General features: G+C 40.0%; 1 protein-coding gene across 1 annotated transcript in view; it reads left to right on the top strand.

Moving 5' to 3' along the window:
• LOC103607892 (WD repeat-containing protein 63-like) overlaps positions 1–24,396 on the top strand; it is a gene marked incomplete at its 3' end in the record, with an annotated part of 41,430 nt that overhangs the window by 6,526 nt on the left and 10,508 nt on the right. Inside the window, exons 2-10 of the mRNA XM_008592351.1 lie at positions 166–200; positions 945–1,126; positions 1,816–1,920; positions 6,124–6,273; positions 7,377–7,576; positions 13,154–13,270; positions 20,803–21,040; positions 22,973–23,059; positions 24,033–24,161. Coding sequence (XP_008590573.1) covers positions 166–200; positions 945–1,126; positions 1,816–1,920; positions 6,124–6,273; positions 7,377–7,576; positions 13,154–13,270; positions 20,803–21,040; positions 22,973–23,059; positions 24,033–24,161 — 1,243 coding nt within the window. The remainder of the gene's footprint in view (positions 1–165; positions 201–944; positions 1,127–1,815; positions 1,921–6,123; positions 6,274–7,376; positions 7,577–13,153; positions 13,271–20,802; positions 21,041–22,972; positions 23,060–24,032; positions 24,162–24,396) is intronic.

Consider the following 24,396-nt stretch of genomic DNA (forward strand, 5'->3'; position numbering starts at 1 on the left):
CGGCGGCGCTCCCACTGAGGGTTCAGATCCCATGTGGAGACCAGTTCCCGCTCACTGGCTGAGCGCGGTGCGGGTGCAACACCGAGGGTCACAATCCCGTTGCCGGTCCCTGGTATGGGCACGACACCGAGGGTTGCGATCCCGTTACTGGTCAGTAAAAAAGACAAAAAAAGGAAAAAAAAGAAAGAAAGAAAGAAATAGTATTATGGGCCATTGTTATTTTCTTTTTTATCTTTTTTGACATTTTTTACAATGGATGTATTTACTTTAAATATAAGAACTGTTGCTTTGCGTTGCTTCGCCCCCCACGGATTTGTCACCCCACTTCTCCTGGGTGATGGAGACACAAAGGATTACTCAAAGCCCGGAGCAGTGAGAAGCCCCAAAGTGGTTAACTTTCCCGGGACCCTCCAGCAAGAGGCATCTCTTCCTTGGGAAAATTAACATGGAATTGAGGTTCTCTTCCTGCATTTATTTTCTAGACCAGGAAGTTACAGAAAGAGAACAAAGGTGGGGTTATAGTTTAATGGTATAGGCTGGTAACTTTCAGTGAAACAAGCCAGATGACATTCCAGTAAACAATTAAGTGATCTTATCAACACAAGCTTGATCTTAGCAAACATTCCTTCTTATAGAAATTTCTCAGTATCTTTACATAACAATCAGTAACTAGTCTGTCTTTGAGCCAGCAACCTGCTGTGCCACAATTCTTATCTTGCAACAGAGACTTATAGCCCGAGGAAAATTTCCTGTCCTTGCAAGGTCAGTATTTGAAACTGCAAGACTTTAGAAAACCAGGCCCTGTGAAGTACATATGCTTTTTAGTATATTCCACAAAGAAAAATAATTTTAAAGTCAAAATTTTAACCAAAAGAATTATTAAAAGCAAACAATTGCATGTTTCCTTTTGCTAATATTTTAAGTGGTCACTTTGTCTTTCCTAGGTCATCCAGAAATTTATCCTGTGGTATTAACTACCAACACCCAGGAAATATTCAAGTGCCGAATAGATGCAGATGTCACAGAAGAACAACCTTATAAGCTTATCAGAAAAGAAGATATTTTTGAGGACTTGCGAAACAGAGCTGCAGTCTCTGATTTCTACCCAGTCAAAAAAATGGTCCAGGTAAGTATAATATTTCTCTTTATTTTTCAGACCTACCTCAAGAAGTTCCTCATACATAATAACTAAAGTTGGAGAGATTGTTGAGTTCAAATCTGGCATTCCCTGTTACGGTGGGCAAATGCTAGCTTGCTCACACCTCCTTTGGAACCCTGTTTGATGATCCTCTGTGAAAAGCAAAGTTGTATCTGTGACTGGTTATCTTATCCCACAGAAAAGCTCATCCTTGCACAGTTTCAATAGAATAGAAATCTACCCTTATTTTCTCATACTGTTTTTTGGGGGGTTTTTTTGGCAGCTGGCCTGTATGGGGATTGGAACCCTTGACTTTGATGTTAACAGGGTGCTGTAACCAACTGAGCTAACCAGCCAACCCTATCATACTGTTTTAATTAATTCATAATTTTGGTCCTGATTTGTCTCCAAAAAGCACAATACCAAATAAAAACAATGCTTTTCTTTTCCTCTTAGAAATAAAATTGTATGGTTAATTTCCTGGGACCCACTGTGTTTTTAAGAGCTTTTTAAAAGTTAATATAACAATTTTGCATTTTGGGGTTATCAGCCATAGATTAACACTATGGCTATCTTTCGTGATTGATTGATTAGAGAAATATCAATTGTGTGTCAGGGTCTGAATAAACTGAATGACCACTGAACATTAATCTTCTCTTTTGATTGTATTCCTGCAGGAATATCCTGGAGATGAGCTTGTGCTTGTTTATGACAAAGACTTCAGATATGGCCTTAACTTTTATCTTATTGGAACTGAAGAGGGCAAGGAAAACTATTTAAATGTAAGCAAACCCCAAGTCCTCGCAATTTGTTGACTCTCAGAAGGAAGTGGTACCTCTGGGGGATCCCTGTGCATGGTGGTGCTTGTTCTTGTTTGGCTGTTTCCCTGGGGCCCAGGTCAGGTTCTGGCCTCTAGCATAGGTGAGCAGTAAATGTGGGATGAACTGAATCAGACATCTCAGGGTAGCAGATACTGACCCAGTGAAGAGCAGTGAATCTGGACTGCCACTGCTCTCAGCCACCCCATGGCCACTCTTCTGGTTCCCTTCTTCCCATCCCCATGACTTTGGGTTAAGTGGCTGAGCCCCTTATCTGTAAAATGATGGCACCAGTAAGTGCCCATTTCCAGTTCTGCTGTGAGGATTAAAACGGCTAAATCAGGTAAAGCCCTTGTATAGTGCTTCATAAATGTTTGCTATGATTATTTAAAAGCAGAATTACAAAAAGACTTGGTCAGTGGGCAGTTGACAGGAAGGGAGATGTCAAAGATAAGCAGAAAACAAAAGAATAGTAGTTTCTAAGGAATGGAAATAAATTCACCTTTGGGGATTTGGATTCAAGGTGGTCATGAAAGATAACAGATTCGTGTGACTTGCCTTCTGATTTTGCATCCTCATTTGGTCAAATTGTTTGAGGGAGGCAGAAAGATTTTCTTGATTGTCCAATGAGCAAGAAAACTAAAAGAAAGCCATAGAATTAAAAAATATCTAGCAGTTGTTAATTAAAAATAATCTTTCTAACATTTTCCACTTTATTTTTATGGTTGCTTTTCTCTATTTTTAATTTTCTATTATAGTGAAATATTTTAGATGTATAGAAAAGTACAGAGTAGTATAACAGGTATTAACATATATTAACAGAATTAACATATATTAATATTTTATCTTATTTACTTCAAGACTTTAAAAAATTTTTTATTGAAACAAAATTAATTATACAAATATTTGGGGTTCAACATTGAGATGTGTTGATCGAATCAATATTACTAGCATATATATTGTTACAAATCATAATTATTCTTTATGCCCCTTGTTCAATCTCTCCCCCCTCCCTCCCCCTCCTCTAATTACCCTAGATTTCTTCTCTCCTTCTGAAAGAATAATGGTTACTTTGTTGATTTGTTGCCTAGATGATCTGTCCAGTGCTGAGTGGTGTGATCAGGTCCCCCAATATTATCATAGAGCAGATACTTCTTCTGTCACTCCGAAATGGGCTTTGTGGAGAGACATGTCCTCTTCTTTCCTTTATCTCTGCTGGTGACTCTCCTTGTGTCAGTGCACTCCAGTGGCTGGCAGACCATCTGCACAGTGGGTGTGGCATCTAGCCACTTTCACGGCAGCCATGGTTATAGTGGTGACTATGGCAGCCCACCCACATGGAGGTGATGTTTTTGGCATGCTCCTTTGTGCTGGCACTGTGCCTGATTGTGGGGGGTGTCTGGTGCCCAACTCCATGCCTCAGGTCCTTGGACAGGCCCTGAGGCACTGGCACAGTGTGCCTTGTTGGGGGGGGGGGTCCAGTCCCTGCTCCATGCTTCAGGTCACTAAGCAGGCCCCGAGGCAGTGGCACTGTGTGTCTGGTTGTGGGAGGGGGTCTGGTCCCCTTCTCCATGCCTCAGGTCCCTGGATGGGCCCCAAGACACTGGTGCAGTGTGCCTGGTTGTGGGAGGGGGACCTGGTCTCCAGCTCCATGCTTCAGATAGAAACATGGGCAGGGCCCCAAGGCCCTGGTGGTGTACCTGTTTGTGGAAAGGGGGTCCAGTCCCTGGCTCCATGCCTCGGGTACCAAGTAAGCCCCAAGGCACTGGTGTGGTATGTCTGGTTGTGGAAGGGGCCTCTGGTCCCCTTCTCCATGACTTGGGTTCCCAGGTGCGCCCCAAGATGCTGGCATGTTGTGCCTGGCTGTGGGAGGGGGATCCGGTCTCCTTCTCCATGACTCAGATCCCCTGGCAGGACCTGAGGCACTGGCGCAGTGTGTCTGGTTGTTGGAGTGGGGTATGGTCCCCTTCTCCATGACTTGGGTTGCCATGTGGGCCTCGAGGCACTGGTGTGGTGTGTCTGGTTGTGGGAGGGGGGGTCCGGTCCCTGGCTCCAGCTTCATTTTCCCAGTGGACCCCGAGGTGCTGGCAGTGTGAGTGGTTGTGGGCGGGGGTCCTGCCCCTGTCTCCATGCCTCATGTCCCCTGGTGGGCCCCAAGGCACTGGTGGTATGCCTGGGCTGGAACTAATTTTTTATCCTTTACTTCTAACATGGGGGAACTTCCTGTGGGAACCAGTACTTGAGCTGTGTGGTTGTTTAAATTGCTATTTTGCTGCTCTTTCCCTAGGGAAGGCTTTTTGTGCAGCTCAGGGTTTAATGGTTGACCTTGTAGGTACTTCCAGCTCTCCAGAGACCCGGTGGATCTGTGTTCTGTAGAATCTCTGATCTGGGCCTGAGTTTTTTCATCAAACTGCTCCCCATGCAATTCTGCATTCCTAACCAGTCTCCTCTGAGTGGTCCTGCACTGATTGGGGGCCAGATTGGCTGTCCTTGCTGTGTCCCAGTGTTCTCCTGGTGGGCCCATCTCCCCCACCACCTGTGCTCCAAACAGTTCCCATGGGACGGGCCCTGTGCCAGTCCCTTGCGATGACTCACCGGCCTCTGAGTGGCTCCCATTTTTCAGTGGTTCTGGCTCCTCGCTCCTGCATGGTTCCACGGTAACCCTGTTAGTGGTCTTGCTGTCCTGGGGACCACCAAAATCCTCTTCTCCCCTTCCACCTCCATGTAACTCCATCTGAAGGGCACAGCTGTGGCTTCTGCCGGCTCCTGCTCCATGCACTCAGAAGCTCGAGCCTTAAAGTGGCCGTGGCCTGAAATGCTCAGAGCAGCTTTTTCTTTCTCTCATCATGGTTTCTCCCGCCTTCGTGAACTCTGCAGGTCTCTTCTCCTCTTCCCCTGAGCTCCAGTGGCCCCAGCTTGGCTGATGTTACATTTTTATAGTTGTAGATTGGTTGATTTACGGGAGAGAGTGACGCTGCAGACCGTCTATTCTGCCATTTTGACTGGAACTCCCCATGATATCTACTTCAAGACGTTTTTTAAAAAGAAATAAAATATTATAGATAATGTTTCACTCCCTCTTGTATCCTCCTTAATTCCATTTTCTTCACTCCTCTCTGTGAGGAACTATCATTCTAAAGTTATTTTATGTCCTTCATATCCATGCTTTTATACTTTTACCATATACGTATGCTCCACAAATAGTGTGTTTTATTAATTTAAAATTCACATAGAAATTATATCATTTTATACAAATCATTCTGCAACTTGTTTCTTATTGAACTATTAAATTCTAGGACTTAGAAATATTGATATATTTAGATATCATATATAAGTAGATTGAGTTTGTTCATTATAACTGTTTTATGGGACTTTATCTTGTGATTATGCCACACTGTCATCAATCCATTCTTCATTGATACTCATTTGGTTGTCCATTTTTTCTTTTTTTTTGTCTTTTTTCGTGTCCGGCAACAGATCGCAACCCTCAGTGTTGCGCCCGTACCAGACCGTGACCGGCAATGGGATCGCAGCCCTCAGTGTTGCACCTGCACCTCGCTCAGCCAGTGAGCGGGAACCGGTCTGTATGTGGGATCCGAACCCTCGGCAGGAGGGCCGCCGCGCTCCCAAGCGGTGCACTGTAGCAGTGCGCCACGGGGCCGGCCCCATTTTTTCACTATTACAAATAAAGCAGCAGTGACTATACATATCTCCTTGTGGACATCTTGATTTTAAAAAACAGTCACTCCTTAGTATATATTGAATGTCATATTTATTTATATTTATAATCCTCTTATCAAATATCATTAAATCACAGAAAATTAGTTTTATCATTAAGTTTTATAAAGTTTAGCATATATATTCATAAAAATGTTGTGCAGTAAATGCTTTTTTCTTATCATGTATCTTTTCCTTTTTTCCTCTCCCATATTTTTCTCCTGTCATCTTTCCATATCCTTGCTGTCTCTTTTTTTATTTTTTATTCTTCCTTTTTTTTTTTTTTTGCTTAGTTTACCTTCCATAATTTAAAAGCATGAACCAACAAAAGTGACGAATAGGAAGTACTTTATAAACTTACATGAAAGTAAAGTTTATTGCAAAATATATACATGTCGTGATAACCTAAATTTGGTCATATATTTTAGAATGTTATTTATTTTACTCTAGCCCCCAGAAGTACCAGAAGAACAGGAAGAATATAAGGAACTTATTCCTGAAGACATATATATTTATAAACCACCAGTCTCTAAACCATGGGTTTCTTTGGGCAGTGAAAAAGAAATTGAGGAAGAATCAGTTAAGGAATCTACAAAGCAGGTCAGAGGCTTAAATATGATCTCTAGTCATTAACTCCCTATAGCTGAACAACATTTATTCCTAAGGAATGTATAAGTTTGCTATGTGTGCTATGGGGACTTTTTTTTTTCCCCTTATAAAAGAATGGTCATTGTCTTAGGTGAGAGTTATGGGTTGAATCGTATCCCCCCCCCCAAAAGATGTGTTGATGTCCTAACACCCCACCCCTCCCCCACCTCTGCCTCAGAATGTGACCCTATTTGGCAATAGGGTCTTTGCAGATGTAGTTAGTCAAGATGAGGTCATACTGGAGCAGGGTGGGCCCCTAATCCAATATGACTGGTGTCTTTATAAGACACAAACACAGGGAGAATGCCATGTGAAGAAGGAGGCAGATACTGGAGGGACGTCTCTACAAGCCAAGGAACGCCAAGGATTGCTGGCCAACATGAAGCCAGGAGAGGAGCAAGGACAGATTCTCCCTCAGAGCCCTCAGAAGGGACCAACCCTCCAACATCTTGATTTCAGACTTCCAGCCTCCACACTGTGAGAGAATAAATTCCTGTTGTTTTAAGCCACCCAGTTTGTGGTACTTGGTTATGGCAGCCCTAGAATATGGATAGAGTAGTGTTCCCAGAGCAACTCCTGAAAGGAGGGTTTGTGTGTGAATGGTTTATAATGAATAATTTATAAGAGAACAGGTAAAGCAGTAGGGCAGGGACATGGAAGAAGCCCAGTGGGGTGCAATCTCAGGCAAAAGTCCAGCAGAGGGAAGGCTTCAGAATGTGTAGAGGAACTCAAGTGGAAATTACACCTCAGAGTTGTTCCAAACAGAAGCTGAGGAGATGGACTTACATATGCCTCCTCCCAGTCCACCGCTGGTCAAGATGAGCACTGCCAGTGTCTTCTGTTCTTTGTACCTGCAGTAGCCCTAAAGCAGCACTCTGAAGAGGAGTGGCAGGTGCTGCCCATGGGCATGGAGAGCCCACAGGGCTGGAGGGACCTGCAGCAAGTGTACAGAGGGATCTGAGAGGATCTGAGCAGAGCACCAACGGTGTCTACCACACATTCATTTTTCTCCAGGGACTTCATTATGTTAACTTTACTGCTTACATGTGTTGCAGATTACATACATGATTTCTCGAAAACGAAGTGAATTTGGTGCACCTATTAAGTTCAGTGACCAGAATGCTTCCAGTGTAAAAGATGCTTATGTTGAATGTACAGCCTACCCAGATAAAAATTTTACTCTCAAACTACTTGAAAAAGATGTTGGCATGCAAGTAGTTCCCCAAACCAAGGACACAAGTACTCAGACAAGATGGTAAGTATGTGACTGGTTTATGTATTTTTACAGCCAATTACAGTAAAATCTAGCAACTTCCACAATTATTTTCAGAGATCTTTATAATAAATAGAAATGGATTAGCAATAATGACATAAATCTTGAGAGTAATTCAATTTAGGAAGATCTAATTATGCCCAGCAATGTCTTAAAAATCTTAAGAAAATGAGCTATAAGTATATAAGATTGTAGAGACTATGAAGTGGGAAAATGAGTGATGCTGTTAATCATGCCAGTGCTGGTCACCTCTCACCTGGAATATTACCATTGCCTCATAACTGCTCTGTTCCACTGCCTAGTGATTGTTCACACATGTCAAATCGGATTGTTACTTCATTGCCTAGATTTCTTCTTTGGCTCCCCATCACTTATAGAAATGTGTCCATCCTTAACAGCCCTTAGGATGGCATATAAGGTCTTCCTTCCTTCATGACAAGGCACCTGCTTCTCCAGCTTCATTCCTTCTGTTCCTAAACAAGCCCGCTGTGCTGTAACCCTATGAGTTGCTTCCAGTTTCCAGAATAGCTGCTCTCCCACATCTTCTTGCCTTTGCTCATGTTATTCCTCTGCTTAAAATGCCCTTCACTGCCTTGTTCACCTGGATGACCCTTCTTTACTCATTAACATACAGTTCGGTGCCCCCTTGTCTGTGACTTGCTGGAAACATCAGGTAAAGTCAATCACTCCCTCCCTGGAGTCCTCTTTAGTATGGGCTGATGACCCATATTGTACTCAATTGTTTACTTTCTGTCTGCCTTAGATCTGGAGCACTTTGAGGGTATGAACCATATTGTTTTCACATGGCAAGTTCTTAATTAAAATTGATCCAGTGAATGAATTGATGTGAAATGGATTGCTGAGGGAATGCTTCATAGACTTGAGCTAGGCTTCGAATGTGGTATAAATTTGAAGACATAGCTAAGCCATGCATTTTTTAGGATTTTTAAAACTTTTTATTTTGAAATAATTTCAAAATTGTAGAAGATAAGCTACAACTTTGGAACAGGATTTGGAGACAGAGAGAAAGGGAAAACAACCCAAATTTTTTAAATGACCTAAAAAATTCAAAGGAATGGGAAAAAACACTTTGTTGTATGGGACCACGTGAAGACCAGCCTGAGTATAGTGGAGGGAGTAGTGGAGGTAGACAGAGAAGGGGGTTCTCGGTGGTACACAGTAGGGAATTTTGGCAAGTTCCGAAGCAAGGGAGAGGCAGGAGGGTCAGGCTCTTACAATAAGATGAGCCAGGTGCTGTTGACTGGAGGGCAGGGAGGAGAAGCCTGGAGTTGAGGAGATTGGCCACATAGGAATTTGTTTTAATTAAACCAGGTAGAATGCGAGCAGTGTCTAAAGTAAGGCATCACACAGAGAGGAAAGGGTGGAAAGGAGACGTGTATACATACAAAATGCTGTAACTCTCATCATTTAAACAAACAAACAAAAACCAACTTTCCTGACCCCTCCAGCTGTTTTCTGGTATTTCTACTTTTCTTTCCAAAAAAAAACTCCTCATAGCAGGTGTCCACTCTCTCTGGTTCCACTTTCTCTTCTACCATTCTGTCTTGAGTCCACTCCAAGCAGTCCTAACAAGGTCACCAAAGACCTCCCGTGGTCTGATTGCCTAATCCAGTGGTCCGTTTTCAGACCTTCTCTCACTCTGCTTCTCAGCGGTGTTTAACATGGTTGCCCACTCCAAGCAGTCCTAACAAGGTCACCAAAGACCTCCCGTGGTCTGATTGCCTGATCCAGTGGTCCGTTTTCAGACCTTCTCTCACTCTGCTTCTCAGCGGTGTTTAACATGGTTGACCGTTTCTCCTTGAAACACTTTTTCCATCCCAAACAGACTTATGGATAGCTCTTATTGTCCCCCTTCGAACTCACTGGCAGCCCCTTCTCAGTCTCTTTTACTCGATCCTCCTCTTCCCAATTTCCAAACATTAGAGGACCCAAGGCTTGCTCCTTTTGATCTGTTCTCTAACTATACTTAATCCCTGAGTGCATTTGTCCAGTCCTGTGGTGTCACCTGTCTTCTCTCTGCTGATGACTCCCAGATCCACACACTCAACCTCCATCTCTCCCCTGAACTCTACACTCGTGTATTCATCTGCTTGAGTGTCTAATAGGTGTCTCAAATGTAACATGCCCGACAAAAAACTTTTGATTGACTTCTTCCAAACCGGAAACTTCCTGACTCTTCCTCATCTCACTAAATGGTAATGATACTCTTCTCATTACTCAGACCAAAAATCTTAGGCTTTGTTGTCTGTCTTTAAAGTATATTCACTGCTGTCATCTTGGACCAAGTCATCATCATCTCTTGCTTGGGTTATTATAATTCCTCTTAACCGGGCTTTCTCTATTCATCCTTTGCCTCCAACATTCTGCTCTCCGTAGAGGAGCCGGAGTAATCCTGTTAAAATGTAAATCAGGTCATGTCACTGATCAAAACCCTCGAGTGGTCTCCCATCCTGAAGGAACCTACAAGGCTTCATAGGATCTGGATCCCTTTTGCCCCTCTGCCCTCGTTTCCTACAGTCCCGCTTGCTCATCCATTCTAGACACACGTGTGTCTTTATTCCTTGAATTTACCCAACATACTTATACCAGATGTGTTTATGCTAACAGTGCCTTTACATAGAATGCTCTCCCCTCGGATATCTTTATGGCTCATTCCCTCCTTGATTCAGATCTCTGCTCAAATGAGGCACTCCCTGACACTCCTACATAAAAGAAACAACTCCCATCTCTATCTGTCCCCTCACTCCATCTTTCTCCATGGTGCTGACATCCCTTGAGTGATGTATTTTTCATTGTCTTCTCTCCACTCCCTTAGAAGTCAAGCTCCATGCAAGAGGAACTTTTTCTGTTTTGTTTACTGATATATCCCCAACTCCTGGGATAGTTCCTGGTACACATTTATTAAATAGAGGAAAAAATGAAGGAAGGAAGGAAAGGAGGAGGAGAGGAATTGGGTTAAGGGGGAATGTACAGAATGTTGATAAACTTGAGTTTGGTGTTAAGAGAAGAGCCATGACACACACAGTGGAAGGGGTCACGACCAGGAGAATTAGGGTCAGCAGCATGGAGTGCAGTACAAAAAGTGCTTTTCAGATTTATGTGAACCAACTTGTCAGAAGCCATGAAAGTGCAACATTAAAGTCAGGGCACACAGACGTAGACACCAGGGGTTGGGCCACAAAATGAGTCAGTAACCAGGAAAGCAGATGAATAAAGAGTCCAGAACCAGAGGAGGTGAGGAGAAAGGCAAGGACTGGTAGTCAAGTTCTGGTAGGGACTGAGGACATCAGACACTTGTAAATGTCAACAAGTGAAGGCAGAACAGGAAGGAGAGAGATGATACATTAGTACCAAAGAAACATGGATTTTGAGACCAATTTCTAAGCCAAGCCAGCCAGAGATTTCTTCTATATTTTTACCAGACAGACAACTCCCAAGAATAAGTCAGCCAGGGTACACTCAGGAGATTGACTTAGAAAGGGACACTAAACCTCCGACAACAGGAACCAACCACAGGACTTTGGATGTAGTAGGCTCTCAATGAATGCTGGCCGATAAAAATAGTGACAGTTGTTTCTATATAGAGTTAATAGATGAGAAGTAAGGGCATGCCTTGACCCACAAAGGAGCCCAAATGGTTTTAACCTAGATGAGTGGGAGAACGCTGGGACCACTTACTAAGATCAGGAAATTAGGAAGCATTGTTGGTATAAGGCGGAAAAGATAGGATATATGACTGTGATGTAGGAAGTCAAAAATAATCAAAGATGAGGTTCAAAAAGTAATGACAGTGACAGCAAGTGCTTACAGTGTTCCTATCATGTACCAGGCATTCTTCTAAGTGCTTTTCACACATCGATTCAATTAATCCTCACAACTGTCCACTAGATAGGCAGTATGCCCATTTTACAAATTAAAAAACTGAGGCAAAGAGGTTAAAAATGAAAGCTCAATGTTTGGAACATAATTTAAATCTGAAGCAGTAATGAATAGTTTTGCTGAAAAACAACAAAACAAATCACATTTTTAAAATGAGTGACTCTTAGTCGTATTGTTACTTCGGTAAAACCACCAGGCACCATATGATTTTTTATGTAATCCTACCTGGAGATTTCTATTTAACTTACCTTTTAATTCCTATGTAAAAGTAAAATTTCTATTAAAATGTAAAGCTTAGATTTGAACCCAAATCTTTCTGGTTACAATACCAATATTCTTTCTTTCCTTCATGCTATGTCTTCTGCTATGGATATTGAACAAAGCAGGGAATAAAAGAATGAATTATTCTATTAAATGTAATCAAAACTCTCTTTACCCCTCTGCCTGATTACTCTCCATTTAATATATTTCCCTCTCACAGAGACATTTTACTGACATTTTTCAACAAACACAGATTAACTATTACTTAATATTTTGTTGAGCACTTAAAATGTGCTAGGCCTATTTTAAAAGCTTTGCATATACAAGGGTACTTCAAAAAGTTCTTGGAAAAATAGAATGAAAAGATAATGTGAATCTTCTCATGAATGTTTTAAAGTACCCTCGTATTAACACATTTGATCCTTACAATAACTCTGTGAGCTAGGTACTTTAAGACCTTCATTTATAGGTGAGAAAACAGGCACAGAGAGGTTAAATAACTAGCTCAGGGCTGCATAGCTAGTAAGTGATAGAACCAGGCTTCAAAGCCAGACAGTCTGTCCTCAGAGTTCACACTCTATTTAATGATAGCACCATATGACCTCGCCACAGCCCACACGCTAATATTAAGGGCTCACCCAGTCTCATGGACGAGACTGACAACCAAACCTAGAGGTGCAATGCCATGTGACACATTCATGGGTGGAGGTGAGTACTGAGGGCAGACTGGATGGAACAAGATTTCTTTTAGAGACTGTGCTGCCATCACTGCCCGCGTGTAACTTGTTCCTAGTTTTGTATATTTAGAGCAGGGTTTCTCAACCTCAACATGGCTGACATTTTGGGCTGGGTAATTCTCTGTTGTGGGAAGGCTATCTTGTGCTTTGTAGAGTGTTTAACAGCATCTCTGGGCTCTACCCACTAGACAGCAGGAGCACTTCCCGGTTGTGACAACCAAAAATGTTTCCAGACATTGTCAAATGTTCCTCAAGAGGGTGGGGTGGATTGTACTCGTGAAAAAACACTGATTTAATAAAATGAAGGGAGAGAGGATGACAAGGGAAACATGGCAAAATGTTAATAATTGATGAATCTGGGTGAAGGGTATATGGGAATTTCTTATACCCTTCTTACAAGTTTTCTAGAAGTTTAAAATGATTTCTAAATAAAAATTTTACAAAACAAGAGTTTTTGATTATATTGGAGAGAAATACATGTAGACTTAAGGGTAGTCAATATAATTGTCTAGGATAAAGAAAAAAATTCAATATATAGAATTTAAATATAAAATAATATCCTAATATCATTGTCACAGAGGCAAATTTTTGACTTGTCATAACCTATATTTGCTTTTCTTTGATCTAATTTTTGGTATTCAATTTTCTTTTAATATATTAGGACATATCCCAAAAATGCTACTACACAATATTATCCAAGAGAATTCTCAGAAAAGGAAAAAGAGACACTTGGACAATCAAAGTCTTTGGTTGATTTTCTTAACAATGTGTCCATAAGGTAAAAAATTGTATATTAACATTTAAAAATGAACCATAAAATGTTTGTGTTAACTTATGATAATAGATCTTAATAAACAATTCCACATGTGGTGTCTAGATAGAAAGTATGAAGACAGTCATCAGTTGTACATGCTCATGTGACACATTCTGCAGTTCTCAGTATTTCCCTTCTATTGCTGAGCAGCATCCTAGACCTCCCAAGCTAGGGCCACACCAAACACAGTGTGAACAGGTGAGTGTGTAAGGATGTTTTCCTAATTGCAAATTAACAATTATTTGTATTTATGATGGTTTTTTAAAATTTAAGGGCCGAGCCTGTGGCACAGTCAGGAGAGTGCGGCGCTGGGAGTGCAGCAGCGCTCCTACCGCGGGTTGGGATCCTATATGGGGATGGCCGGTCACCACTCAGTGGCTGAGCATGGTGCGGCCAGTCTCAAAAAAGACAAAAAAAAAAAAAAAATGTAAGTCTCTTCCTCCACTCCTCTCTCCCCTTCTTAGCTTCATTGACTTTTGTAGGATGATAAGGATGAGGATTCTGGGGACATGAAAGATGATGATCATTATTATGATAGGTATTTGCAAAAATATCTTTGTAGGGCCGGCCCGGTGGCGCATTGGAGAGTGCGCCGCTTGGGAGCGCGGCGGTGCTCCCGCTGAGGGTTCGGATCCCATGTGGAGATGGGTTCCCGCTCATTGGCTGAGCGCAGTGCGGGTGCAACACGGAGGGTTGTGATCCCGTTGCCGGTCCCCAGTACGGGCGTGACGCCAAGGGTTGTGATCCCGTTGCCGGTCCCCAGTACGGGCGTGACGCCAAGGGTTGTGATCCCGTTACCGGTCAGTAAAAAAGACAAAAAGGAAAAAAAAAAAATATATATATATATATCTTTGTAAATGAGAACCTGAATTCAATTCAGATGTACTTTTTGGATATGTCACCCTTCTTGCTGATTCCTGTCTTGCTGCCACTCTTACTGGCTCTGAAAGAGAGGTGTCTTCAAAACACCTCCTGTGCTGGTACTAGAACCCTGGGCAGAGCCCTGGAGCTTTGAAACCAGAGAAGGAGTTTGACAAGGTCTCATCAAGATAATATCAGAGTCCAGAGAAGTGGAACCAATGGTGGAAAAGTCTGCCAGTTGTACTCAATAGGTTGCTTTTAATTTTTTCCCCGAATTAAAAATTTGGTGGTCAAGTCATTTATAGCTCAAGTTAGGCTTTTTTGTTTTTATTTTTAAGAAAACATCACTCGTTCTTTCAGACTGTTAAATGTCCTGAAAATTCCAACAACTGTCAAAAGTTGTTTCCTATGCCTGGGGAAAATCTAGTTCAGAAATTCATTTAATGATTCAGAGAGTACATTGACTATTGGGCATTCACAGGAAACATGCTATATTTTTTCCTATGTGGGCAATGAGAAAGAAAGAAGAAAACCTAAAGTCTCTTTTCCCTCATATCAAAATTAAGTAGTCATTAAAATTTATCCTGATAAGAACATTAAAATAAGAAGTCTGGGAGAGGTGGGGCAAGACTAGAGGTGCCCATAATACGTTCCTCTCACAGAAAAAGACCAGAACAACTAATAGCTAAATATTGATGGGAACATCTGTGGGAGAGTGTAGGAGTGCAGCAGGAGACTGGTGCCATCCCTGTGGAGCATGAAAGCCCAGTATGGCAGTGTAGAGAGGAAAGAGACACATGGCCTCAGCTGCCATCTCCAACACTGGACCAGTGCAGGATGAATTTTCCCTTAGATGAAAAGGTAGGCAGAGGACCCACACTAACTCCCATCATTACCACAGAAAAACAGCTCATGGGTCTCTACCCTAGTGAATATGCACTTGGGCTGGTGGAAATAAAGTGCATCTGCACCCTCCTGGAGAAACAGCCAGGTGGTTTTTTGCTCAACAGTCTTGCTGAGCAGCCTCACCTACCACCCAAGAAGTTGCTGGCCAGGACTCCCTTAATCAGGTCTACTTCCAGACCTCATCCACCACCTGAGAAGCTGCTGGCTAGGCCCCCCTTTCCAAAGCCCTACCGTGAGGCCTTGCCCACCACTTGAAAGGTAGCTGCCCTCTCTGCAGGCCTGCCAAACAGCCTCACCCACCACCTAAGAAGTGGTTCAGCAGCCCCACCCTCAGCAGACCAGCTCCTGATCAACACCCCAGAACATATTTATAGGGGAAACAAGCGACTCTATAAAATTCAAAGAGGTGACTCTTCCATGAGATGCACAGATATCAACACAGGGAAAACAAGAAACATGAAAAAATGAGGTAACACACCACTACTAAAGAAATACAATAATGCTTAGTAACTGATCCCAAAGAATTAGAAATTGCTGATGTGTGGAAAAGGAGTTCAAATTAATTATCTTAAGGAAACTCACTGAGATACAAGAGAATACAAACAATCCAATGAAATCAGAAAAATAATGCATGATCTAAATGAGAAATTCTACAGAGAGATAGATATCATTAAAAAAACAGAAATCTTGGAATTGAATTCATTGAAGTAAAAAATACGTCTGAGAGTCTCAACAAGACTAGCTCAAGCAGAAGAAAGAATTTCTAATATTGAACACAGTTTTGAAATAACACAGGAAGACAAATAAAGAATGAATGAAGTGTACAAAATCTATGGGATACTATTAAGTGAGCAAATATTCAGTTATGGGCATTCCAGAAGGAGAATAAAACAAAAAAGATGTTGAAAACCTATTAATCAAATAATAGCTGAAAACTTCCCTAGTCTTGGGAAAGATATGAACAGTCAAATGTAGGAAGCTCAAAGGTCCCCAAACAGATTTAGATTCCACCCAAATAGGTCTTCTCCAAGACACGTTGTAGCCAAACTATCTAAAGTTAAGGACAAAGATACCATTCTAAAAGCAATGAGAGGAAAAAGATTAAGTCATTCATAAAGGAATCACATTAGACTAACAGCCGACTTCTCAGCAGAAACCCTACAGGCCAGGAGAGAATGGGATGATATATTCAAAGCACTGAAGGAAAAAAACTGCCAGCCAAGAATATTATACCCAACAAAGCTATCCTTCAGAAATGAAGTAGAAATAAAATCTTTCTCAGACAATCAAAAATTAAGAGAATTCATCATCACCAGACAGGCCTTACAAAAAATACTTAGTGGAGTCCCACGTCTAGAACAGAAAGAACAATAATAACCATCATGAAAACACTTGAAAATATAAAACTTACTGGTACAGTAGATACACAAATTAGAAAGAGAAAGGAATCAAACCTTATGAATAAAGAAAACCATCCAAACACAAGAATAGACAGTAAGAGAGAAAGAAAGGAACAAAGCATATAGAAAACAATCAGAAAACAACCAACAAAATGATGGGAATATTGAATGTAAATGGGTTAAATGTCCCTATTAAAAGACATAGACTGGGGGCCGGCCCGGTGGCGCACTGGATAAGTGCGCCGCTTGGGAAGCGCAGCGGCGCTCCCGCCCGAGGGTTCGGATCCCACATACAGACCGGTTCCCGCTCACTGGCTGAGCGAGGCACGGGAGCGACACCGAGGGTTGCGATCCCGTTGCCGGTCCCCGGTCTGGTGCGGGGGCAACACTGAGGGTTGCGATCTGTTACCGGACACGGAAAAAGACAAAAGACAAAAAAATAAAAAATAAAAATAAATAAAAAAATAAAAGACATAGACTGGCTGAATGGATAAAAATAACATGAACCATCCATATGCTTCCTACAAGAAACACACCTTACTTACCATAGACTGAAAGAGAAGGGATGAGATATTCCATGCAAATGGAAAACAAAAGTGAGCTGGAGTACCCATTCTTATATCAGATAAAACAGACTTTTAATCAAAATCTGTACTAACAGGAAGGACATTATATAATGATAATGGGACCAATTCAGCAAGAGGTTATAACAATTATAAACATATATGCACCCAACACCAGAACACCCAGATATATAAAGCAAATATTATCAGATCTAAAGGGAGAGATAGACACCAACACAATAATAGTTGGGTACCTTAACACCCCACTCTCAGTGTTGGACAGATCATCGAGGCAGAAAATCAACAATGAAACATTGGACTTTAAGGGCACTCTAGACCAGATGAACCTAACAGACATATACAGGGCATTTCATTCAATAGCTCCAGAATACACATTCTTTTCATCAGCATATGGAACATTCTCCAGGACTGACCATGTTAGGCCACAAAACAAGTCTCAACAAGTTCAAAAAAAAAATTGAAATCATATCAACTATTTTGTCTGACTAAAATGAAATAAAACCAGAAATCAATAACAAAAGGAACTTTAGAAAATACACAAATACATAGAAATTAAACAACATGCTCTTGAATGACCAAGATTCAAAGAAGAGATTAAGAAGGAAATCAAAACATTTCTTGAAACCATTGAAGACAGAAACACAACATATCAAAGTCTATGAGATACAGCCAAGGCAGTATTAAGAAGAAAGTTGATAGCAATACACACCTACATCAAAAAAATAGAAAGATTTCAAATAAACACCCTAACAATGCATCTCAAGGAACTAGAAAAACAAGAACAAACCAAACCCAAAATAAGTAGAAGAAAAGAAATAATAAATATCAGAGCAGAAATAAGTGAAATTGAGACTAAAAATACAATTCAAAAGAGCAATCAAACGAAAAGTTGGTTTTTTGAAGAGATAAACAAAATTGACAAACTATTAGCTAGACTAAGCAAGAAAAAGAAAAGACCTAAATAAATAAAATCAGAACACAAAAGGAGATATTACAACTGATACCACCAAAATTCAAAGGATCAGTAAAGGCTAGAAGGAACAACTATATGCCAATAAACTTGCAAACCTAGAGGAAATGGAAAAATTCCTGGGCACATGACTTGCCGAGACTGAGCCAAGAAGAAATAGAACATTTTGATAAAAGTTCAGATGACAGATATGTTAACTATTCTGATTGGATCATTATGTAACATATATGCATGTACTGAAAGAACAAACTGTGTGCCATACAAATGTACAAGGAAAAATAAATAAATAAAATATTAACCACAATTTTACTTCATGTATTGAATAATTATATGTCTAAACATATAATATCTTTATGTTGCTTTTACCAGTTGTGTACTAATTATAATTGTAATGATAACTCAAGCTAGAAAGATTTTTTAACAGTTAGCTTTATGCAGAAAAGCATTTTAAATCTTTAAAAAAAAAAAGTCTGTTTATATATGATCAATTTCTAGGGGCAACTAGACCTTGAGGAAAAAAGCAATGTTCAAAATAAATGGCCTATAGTCAATGCTTGATTATCTACATTATGTATTATCTTTAGACGTGGGCTTTTATTCTCTTTCATTTGCCATGATTATAAAGAAAGGAATAATGAACAGCTTTATAATTCCCCACCTAAGATGTGGGAAGAAAAAGCCAGAATTTTAAGAGGAAAATTTGCACAGGAATAATAATAGAACTGGCCAAGAGCAAATGAGAAACCCACGTTTATATCAGTGCCATACTTTAAAACTAAGTTTTATCTAATATTTTAAAATTAATTTGAGCCTGATTTTGTTCTGGAAGAAAGCCCTTTTAGAAATAAATGAGTTCCTTCTTTCTTTTAGAATTTTATCTAAAACAAACCTAAGGAAAGCATTATTTGCAAATGAAGGAAATGATATGAGAGAAGAGAGAGAAACTTAAAGGGGCCTCACAAAGCGACCAAGGAACCTTCATTTTGGGGTTAAAAACAAAAACAATGATATTCATGGACTTTGCCTCAGACAACAGTTTTGCCAGCCTCCAATTCAGTCCTCTCAGGAGCCACGTCGTTCCAGAACATCAAGAAACTGGAAACCAGAAGAAACGTGCCATCTTCATTCTCCCTTGTGAATTATTTTCCCTTTCTGGCTGAGAGGGAAGAAACAGGAAACCAGAGAGGAATTCTCTTGAGAATTCCTTTCTCATTCAGGCTGAAACAGAAAGAAAAAAGATTGTGAAGATGCTAACCAATGTGTATACTTGAAACTGGGTGTGAACATACCCTACACAGGGTTATTTAAAGCTTAATATGAATATGCACCACCTGGGGATCTTATTAAAATGCAGGTTCTGACTCAGTAGGTCTGGAGTGGAGCTAGTGACTCTGCATTTCTAACAAGCTGCAAGTCATGCTGCTGCTGCTGGTCCATGGACCACACCTTGAGTAGCAAGTTCCTAGAAAATGCTTCTGTTTTGAAAGAAGAATTTAACCAAGTGTATTCAATTAAGCAACGACTGATAGTAATAATGATTAATGACAGCTATCAAATGGTACCCTTTTTTACATTTTAAGGGTATTATTATGATATTTAGTGTTTATATTTAATTATCTAAATAGAGTTCTTTCTTCATTTTAAGAGATTTATTATTGAGAACCACTCTTTTAGCTTAGCACAGCTATTTAAAAAAACCCCAAGATATTTGGACTTTTGATCATTAAGGTGAAACCTTGGTTGGCATTCTAATTGTGGGAAAGCTCCAAGAGGCCTTGGAGTGAGCTGAGCTTTCAAACCTAACCATATAAAGGTATAGTAAACATTATAGCACCTATTTTAAGATGGGAACCTGTCAAACCAGGGCCCCTAGACTATTAAGAGATGATCCTAGCACTTAGATCGTTTCTTAAAGGAGTGATATTAGCATTTTTAACAGGATAATTCTTCATTTTATGGACTGTCTCATGCGTTGCAGGAGGTTTGGCAACAGAATTAAACACAGCAGCATCTCCCAGGCATTGTGACAACTAAAACCACCAGTACACGCACACATACACACACACGCACACACACTTCTAAACTCCAAATCTGCCTTTGTTGAGAATCTCCTATTGGTTGTTTTGAATTATATATGTATTTGGGCTATCCTCATTTAGTGTAAGTGATTGTTTAGTACTGAGCGAATATGTCTAAGAAAATTGTCTTTTATGTCAGTTTGGGCTGCAGATGGGACAAAGTTAGAAATAGAAGTTTACTGAGGGTTACACTGTGAAAAAGAAAGGAGGAGAAAGCAGGATCGGACAGGCAGAGCTTTAGACAAATTCTCAGCCTACCCAACAGGAGCTCCAGAGCAAAGACAGCCTGTTGGAGGAGTCACAAAGGCAATTTTCCTAGGCATGGACATTCACAAGGTAGAATGGTCAGGCCCTGGCCCCCCTGCAGCTGCCATGTTCTGTCACTAGCCTGGACACAGCAAAGGCCTTGGCTTGGAAACCCAGGCAGATCACGACGTTGCTGGAGGCTGTCAGTTGACGGCCCTCCTGACAGCTAGACAGCAAGTTCTTGAAAGAAGTTTTGAGTAGCAAACTGCCATGAATTTTTTTTTTCTCTTAAGTCATTTATTTCACATGGGATTCATCATTATTACAAAATATAGCTGAGAATTAATTATTATTTTTTGTTCAGTATAAAGAAAGTAGGAGGAGCTGCTAAAGTAGTCGTATCATTGAACACTAAAACCCAACATCTTAATTACTATTTTTTACAAAATAGTGTTGAAATAGCCCTGCAGCAAAATGAAATCATGAACACATTTATTGATGACTGGAAATGCCTGGCAGAAGAAGAAGGCACCTTTGGGGACAAGACTGATACCCACCTGAAAGAGTACCAGTCCTTTACCGACCTTCATAGCCCAATGGAGAAAATGATTACCTGTGTCTCATGGCATCCAACTATCTACGGTGAGTTGGAGATGACAGGGATCCCCTTTTGTGATGACATTGAAATAGTCAGTTGCTTTTATATGTAAAATGGCAAACTTGCTCAATTTCAGTAGAACAACTTCCTTTAGCCAAGTGCCAGGCACCTGCCAAGCACTTTGCGGTCATGTGTCCTCCCTGCAATCTTATAGGACAACTCTATTTCACATTTACAAGGAGAGGACCAAAGCTCAACTCAGGAAAGTGACTTGCTCAGGTCACCAGCTGGCACAATGCGGAATCTAGGTTTTTTTTTTTTTTTTTTGTCTCAGGAAATCTCTCTTCTTTTTAGCACAATTTCTGGCTTTGCTTAGTCTAAAAACTCTCATCCCTTCCTGTTTTTAAGAGTTCTCATTCTGTATTTAAAAACAAACGATAAACATGAACATTTAAACCTGTGGTTTCTCACCATAAATGTTGATCAGAAATGTCTAATCTCGAAAAAAAAAGTTATTTGATTTCTTTTAACAAAGCATTTTGTCCACTGTTTGAAACATAAAACATTTCTTTCTCAGAGGGAATGTTTCTGTGAAACTTTTTAAGGTTCTTCAGACTTTCCAGAAAGTGAATCTGAGTAGGTATTAAATATAGCTGACTGGATGATTTTTGTGATCTCAAATAAAATCAAATACTAAAAATAAAATACCAGTTTTGGATTATTTTGAGAATTCTTCAAACTCTAATAGTTCAATAGAAATAGAAATATTTAAAATTTTATAATATTTGCTTATAGTATTATAGTGGAATGATATAATGACATGTACATCTCAAATAAAAAAAAATCACACAGAACACATATTACTTAAAATTTCGTGGTAGTACTTACATCATTTCTGTGTCCTAATCTCCTCTTCTTGTAAGGACACTAGCTTTATTGGATTATGTTGACTAATTTATATACAATTTAGATTCTGTCCTCCAATATCCTGTTTATTTTATGATCATAGTTTAAATTCATTGTGATCCAGTGGATTTGACCATTAAAAGGAGGATATATAATCTTTTTAGTGCGGCTAGGAAAACTTCCTTGTCGTTGAAATATGTACATCTGCAGGTTTCATGCCTATTTCTCCAGAACCAAATCAATCGGGAAAACAAATTTTCTCCCCCAGTTTTGTTCAACAATAAGTGAGGGTCATAATGATGACCCAGAGCCCATCCTCTAATCCTTGCAAATCCTGAAATGCCTTTTCTACTTACTACGAAGGTAATATGACTTTGTTTTAGAATATCTTTAAAAAGCACAGGATGAAAATAAAATCACTCACAGTTCTGTAACTGTGACATTTTGTTAACATTTTAGTGCACTGAAATACCTTTTAGTCATTAAAAAATAATCTTAATTTAGGTTGCATATTCTACTTTATTCTGATTTTTCAAAAAATGCCCATCCAGGTATATACAAATTCAGAGTTGGCCATAATATTTAGTTAAAGAGAAATCATCACTTTCCAGCCTTTTTCAGACAACTGGGTGTTTGTGATTTTTCAAAAAATGCCCATCCAGGTATATACAAATTCAGAGTTGGTCATAATATTTAGTTAAAGAGAAATCATCACTTTCCAGCCTTTTTCAGACAACTGGGTGTTTGTACTTAACTCTGGGGAGTTTTCCCCTGTGTCTAAAGCAGCTGTCCCCACAATCACAGCACATTCCCAAAGACAGAGGAAGAACTGTTCCCAAAGCAAAGGGAAATTGCATGATGGATATCTTGGATTTTACAAAATACTAGCTTTTATTAACACAAGGATAAAAATCAAAATACTGAAGATACTCTTGTACAGAAGAAAACATTCTTTCTCATATTAGCTTTAAATGTTGCTACCTAAGGTATAGGCTGAAGTTTTTTATCCCCAAGGTGATTGATTTATCAGGCTGCGTACCAATAGTTTTTAAAAAATCTTTAAGACCCAATTAGCTATTTCCTGAAAATGTCATAATAACACTTATTTCTGTTTTAGATTGTCATGTGGGATATCACTGCACATGCAGATCGCATAGAAAACATTAAGTCGGGTGGTAGTAGAAGTAAAAAAGCCACACTCAAGGTTAGCTTTTATAACTTTTCATTTGCAAGTTTTTTCCATTCAGAAGTTTATCAAAAAGCACATAACAGATTTGCCAAACCTAACAAAGACTCGATAAAAAATAAATAAATAAATGAAAGAGAATATTATTCCGCAAGTCTTCACATCTGCTTGTGGACATGTTCTAAATTTCTTTTATGTGGGCCATTGGTTAAAAACACAACACAACATCTATCCCAGGATGTTAGGTTCTTTTCTGTTATTTGTTAAATAAAATGAAGGGACTAAGCGACTTGCCTAAAGTGAGTGATGTAGCTGAAAGGGCACTGGAAGAGGGGCTGGGTGCAGGCTTTGCATCATATCCTGGGCGTACGAGTGTGGGCGTGCCGCCTCCCCCCAGCAGGAATAAGTCTGCTCTTGTATAAAATGAAGGGTTGCAGTCCTTTCTGATACTAATATATGAGGGTACTTCAAAAAGTTCATGGAAAGATTTGTATTACCTTTCAATTCTATTTTTTCATGAACTTTTTGAAGTACCCTCAGACTATGATTTTGTGAGGCTGTGGATTCTGTTAAGAAGGTTGGGAAAAGTTTCCTCAGCTCCCAACTCTGCACTTACCCACCCTATTGCACATCCATCTAGCCTCAGTTCCTCAGCCTTCACATCAACAGGTCTCTTACCAAGGAATGGTGGTATGTGACCTTTCGTGCACGCCAAGAAATACTCGTTCAAAAATGTGAGGTCTCATTGATTCTTTAGGGAGTAGGTCTACAATACTTGTTAAATTTCGAGATCATATCTTAGACTAAACTAAAGGGAACAGTAGATAATCCTATTACTTAAATATATGGTATATAGAAACACTAATTTATGTTTTTCCTTGAACTGGTATATCTCTGAGTTATTAATTTTAATTAGAATCATGAGTAAAATGTGAGTTCACCCGTCAGCTCTCTGAAATTAGCATGGAACTTTCTTTTAACGTTTCTCCAGCCTATGTTTCTCCTTGATCCAGAGAGTAATAAAGAAGCGATGTATATCAGACATTGTGCAGTCTCTTCAATAGAAAGTGGACATAAGAAAGTAATTACGGATATACACTGGCTGTCTGACACATTTGAGGTGAGTCTCGATGGCTTTATACTTTCCTCCTACTGGATTGTAAATTTTCAGATTTTATCCAAAAATGATGTTTCAAGTCACTGATTCATTCACATTCAAATTGTGAAATAACCAGGAACTAAATGTCAAAAAATTGGGTCACTGTTGCCCAACCAGTGTCTGATTTGGGGATGAGAATAAAGCCAGTCTTTTTGACTTGGATGGTTTATAACTAAAAAATGTAGGTGGTGTCAAC

Source organism: Galeopterus variegatus, unplaced genomic scaffold, assembly GCF_000696425.1.
Source record: "Galeopterus variegatus unplaced genomic scaffold, G_variegatus-3.0.2 Scaffold7809, whole genome shotgun sequence".
NCBI lineage: Eukaryota > Metazoa > Chordata > Mammalia > Dermoptera > Cynocephalidae > Galeopterus > Galeopterus variegatus.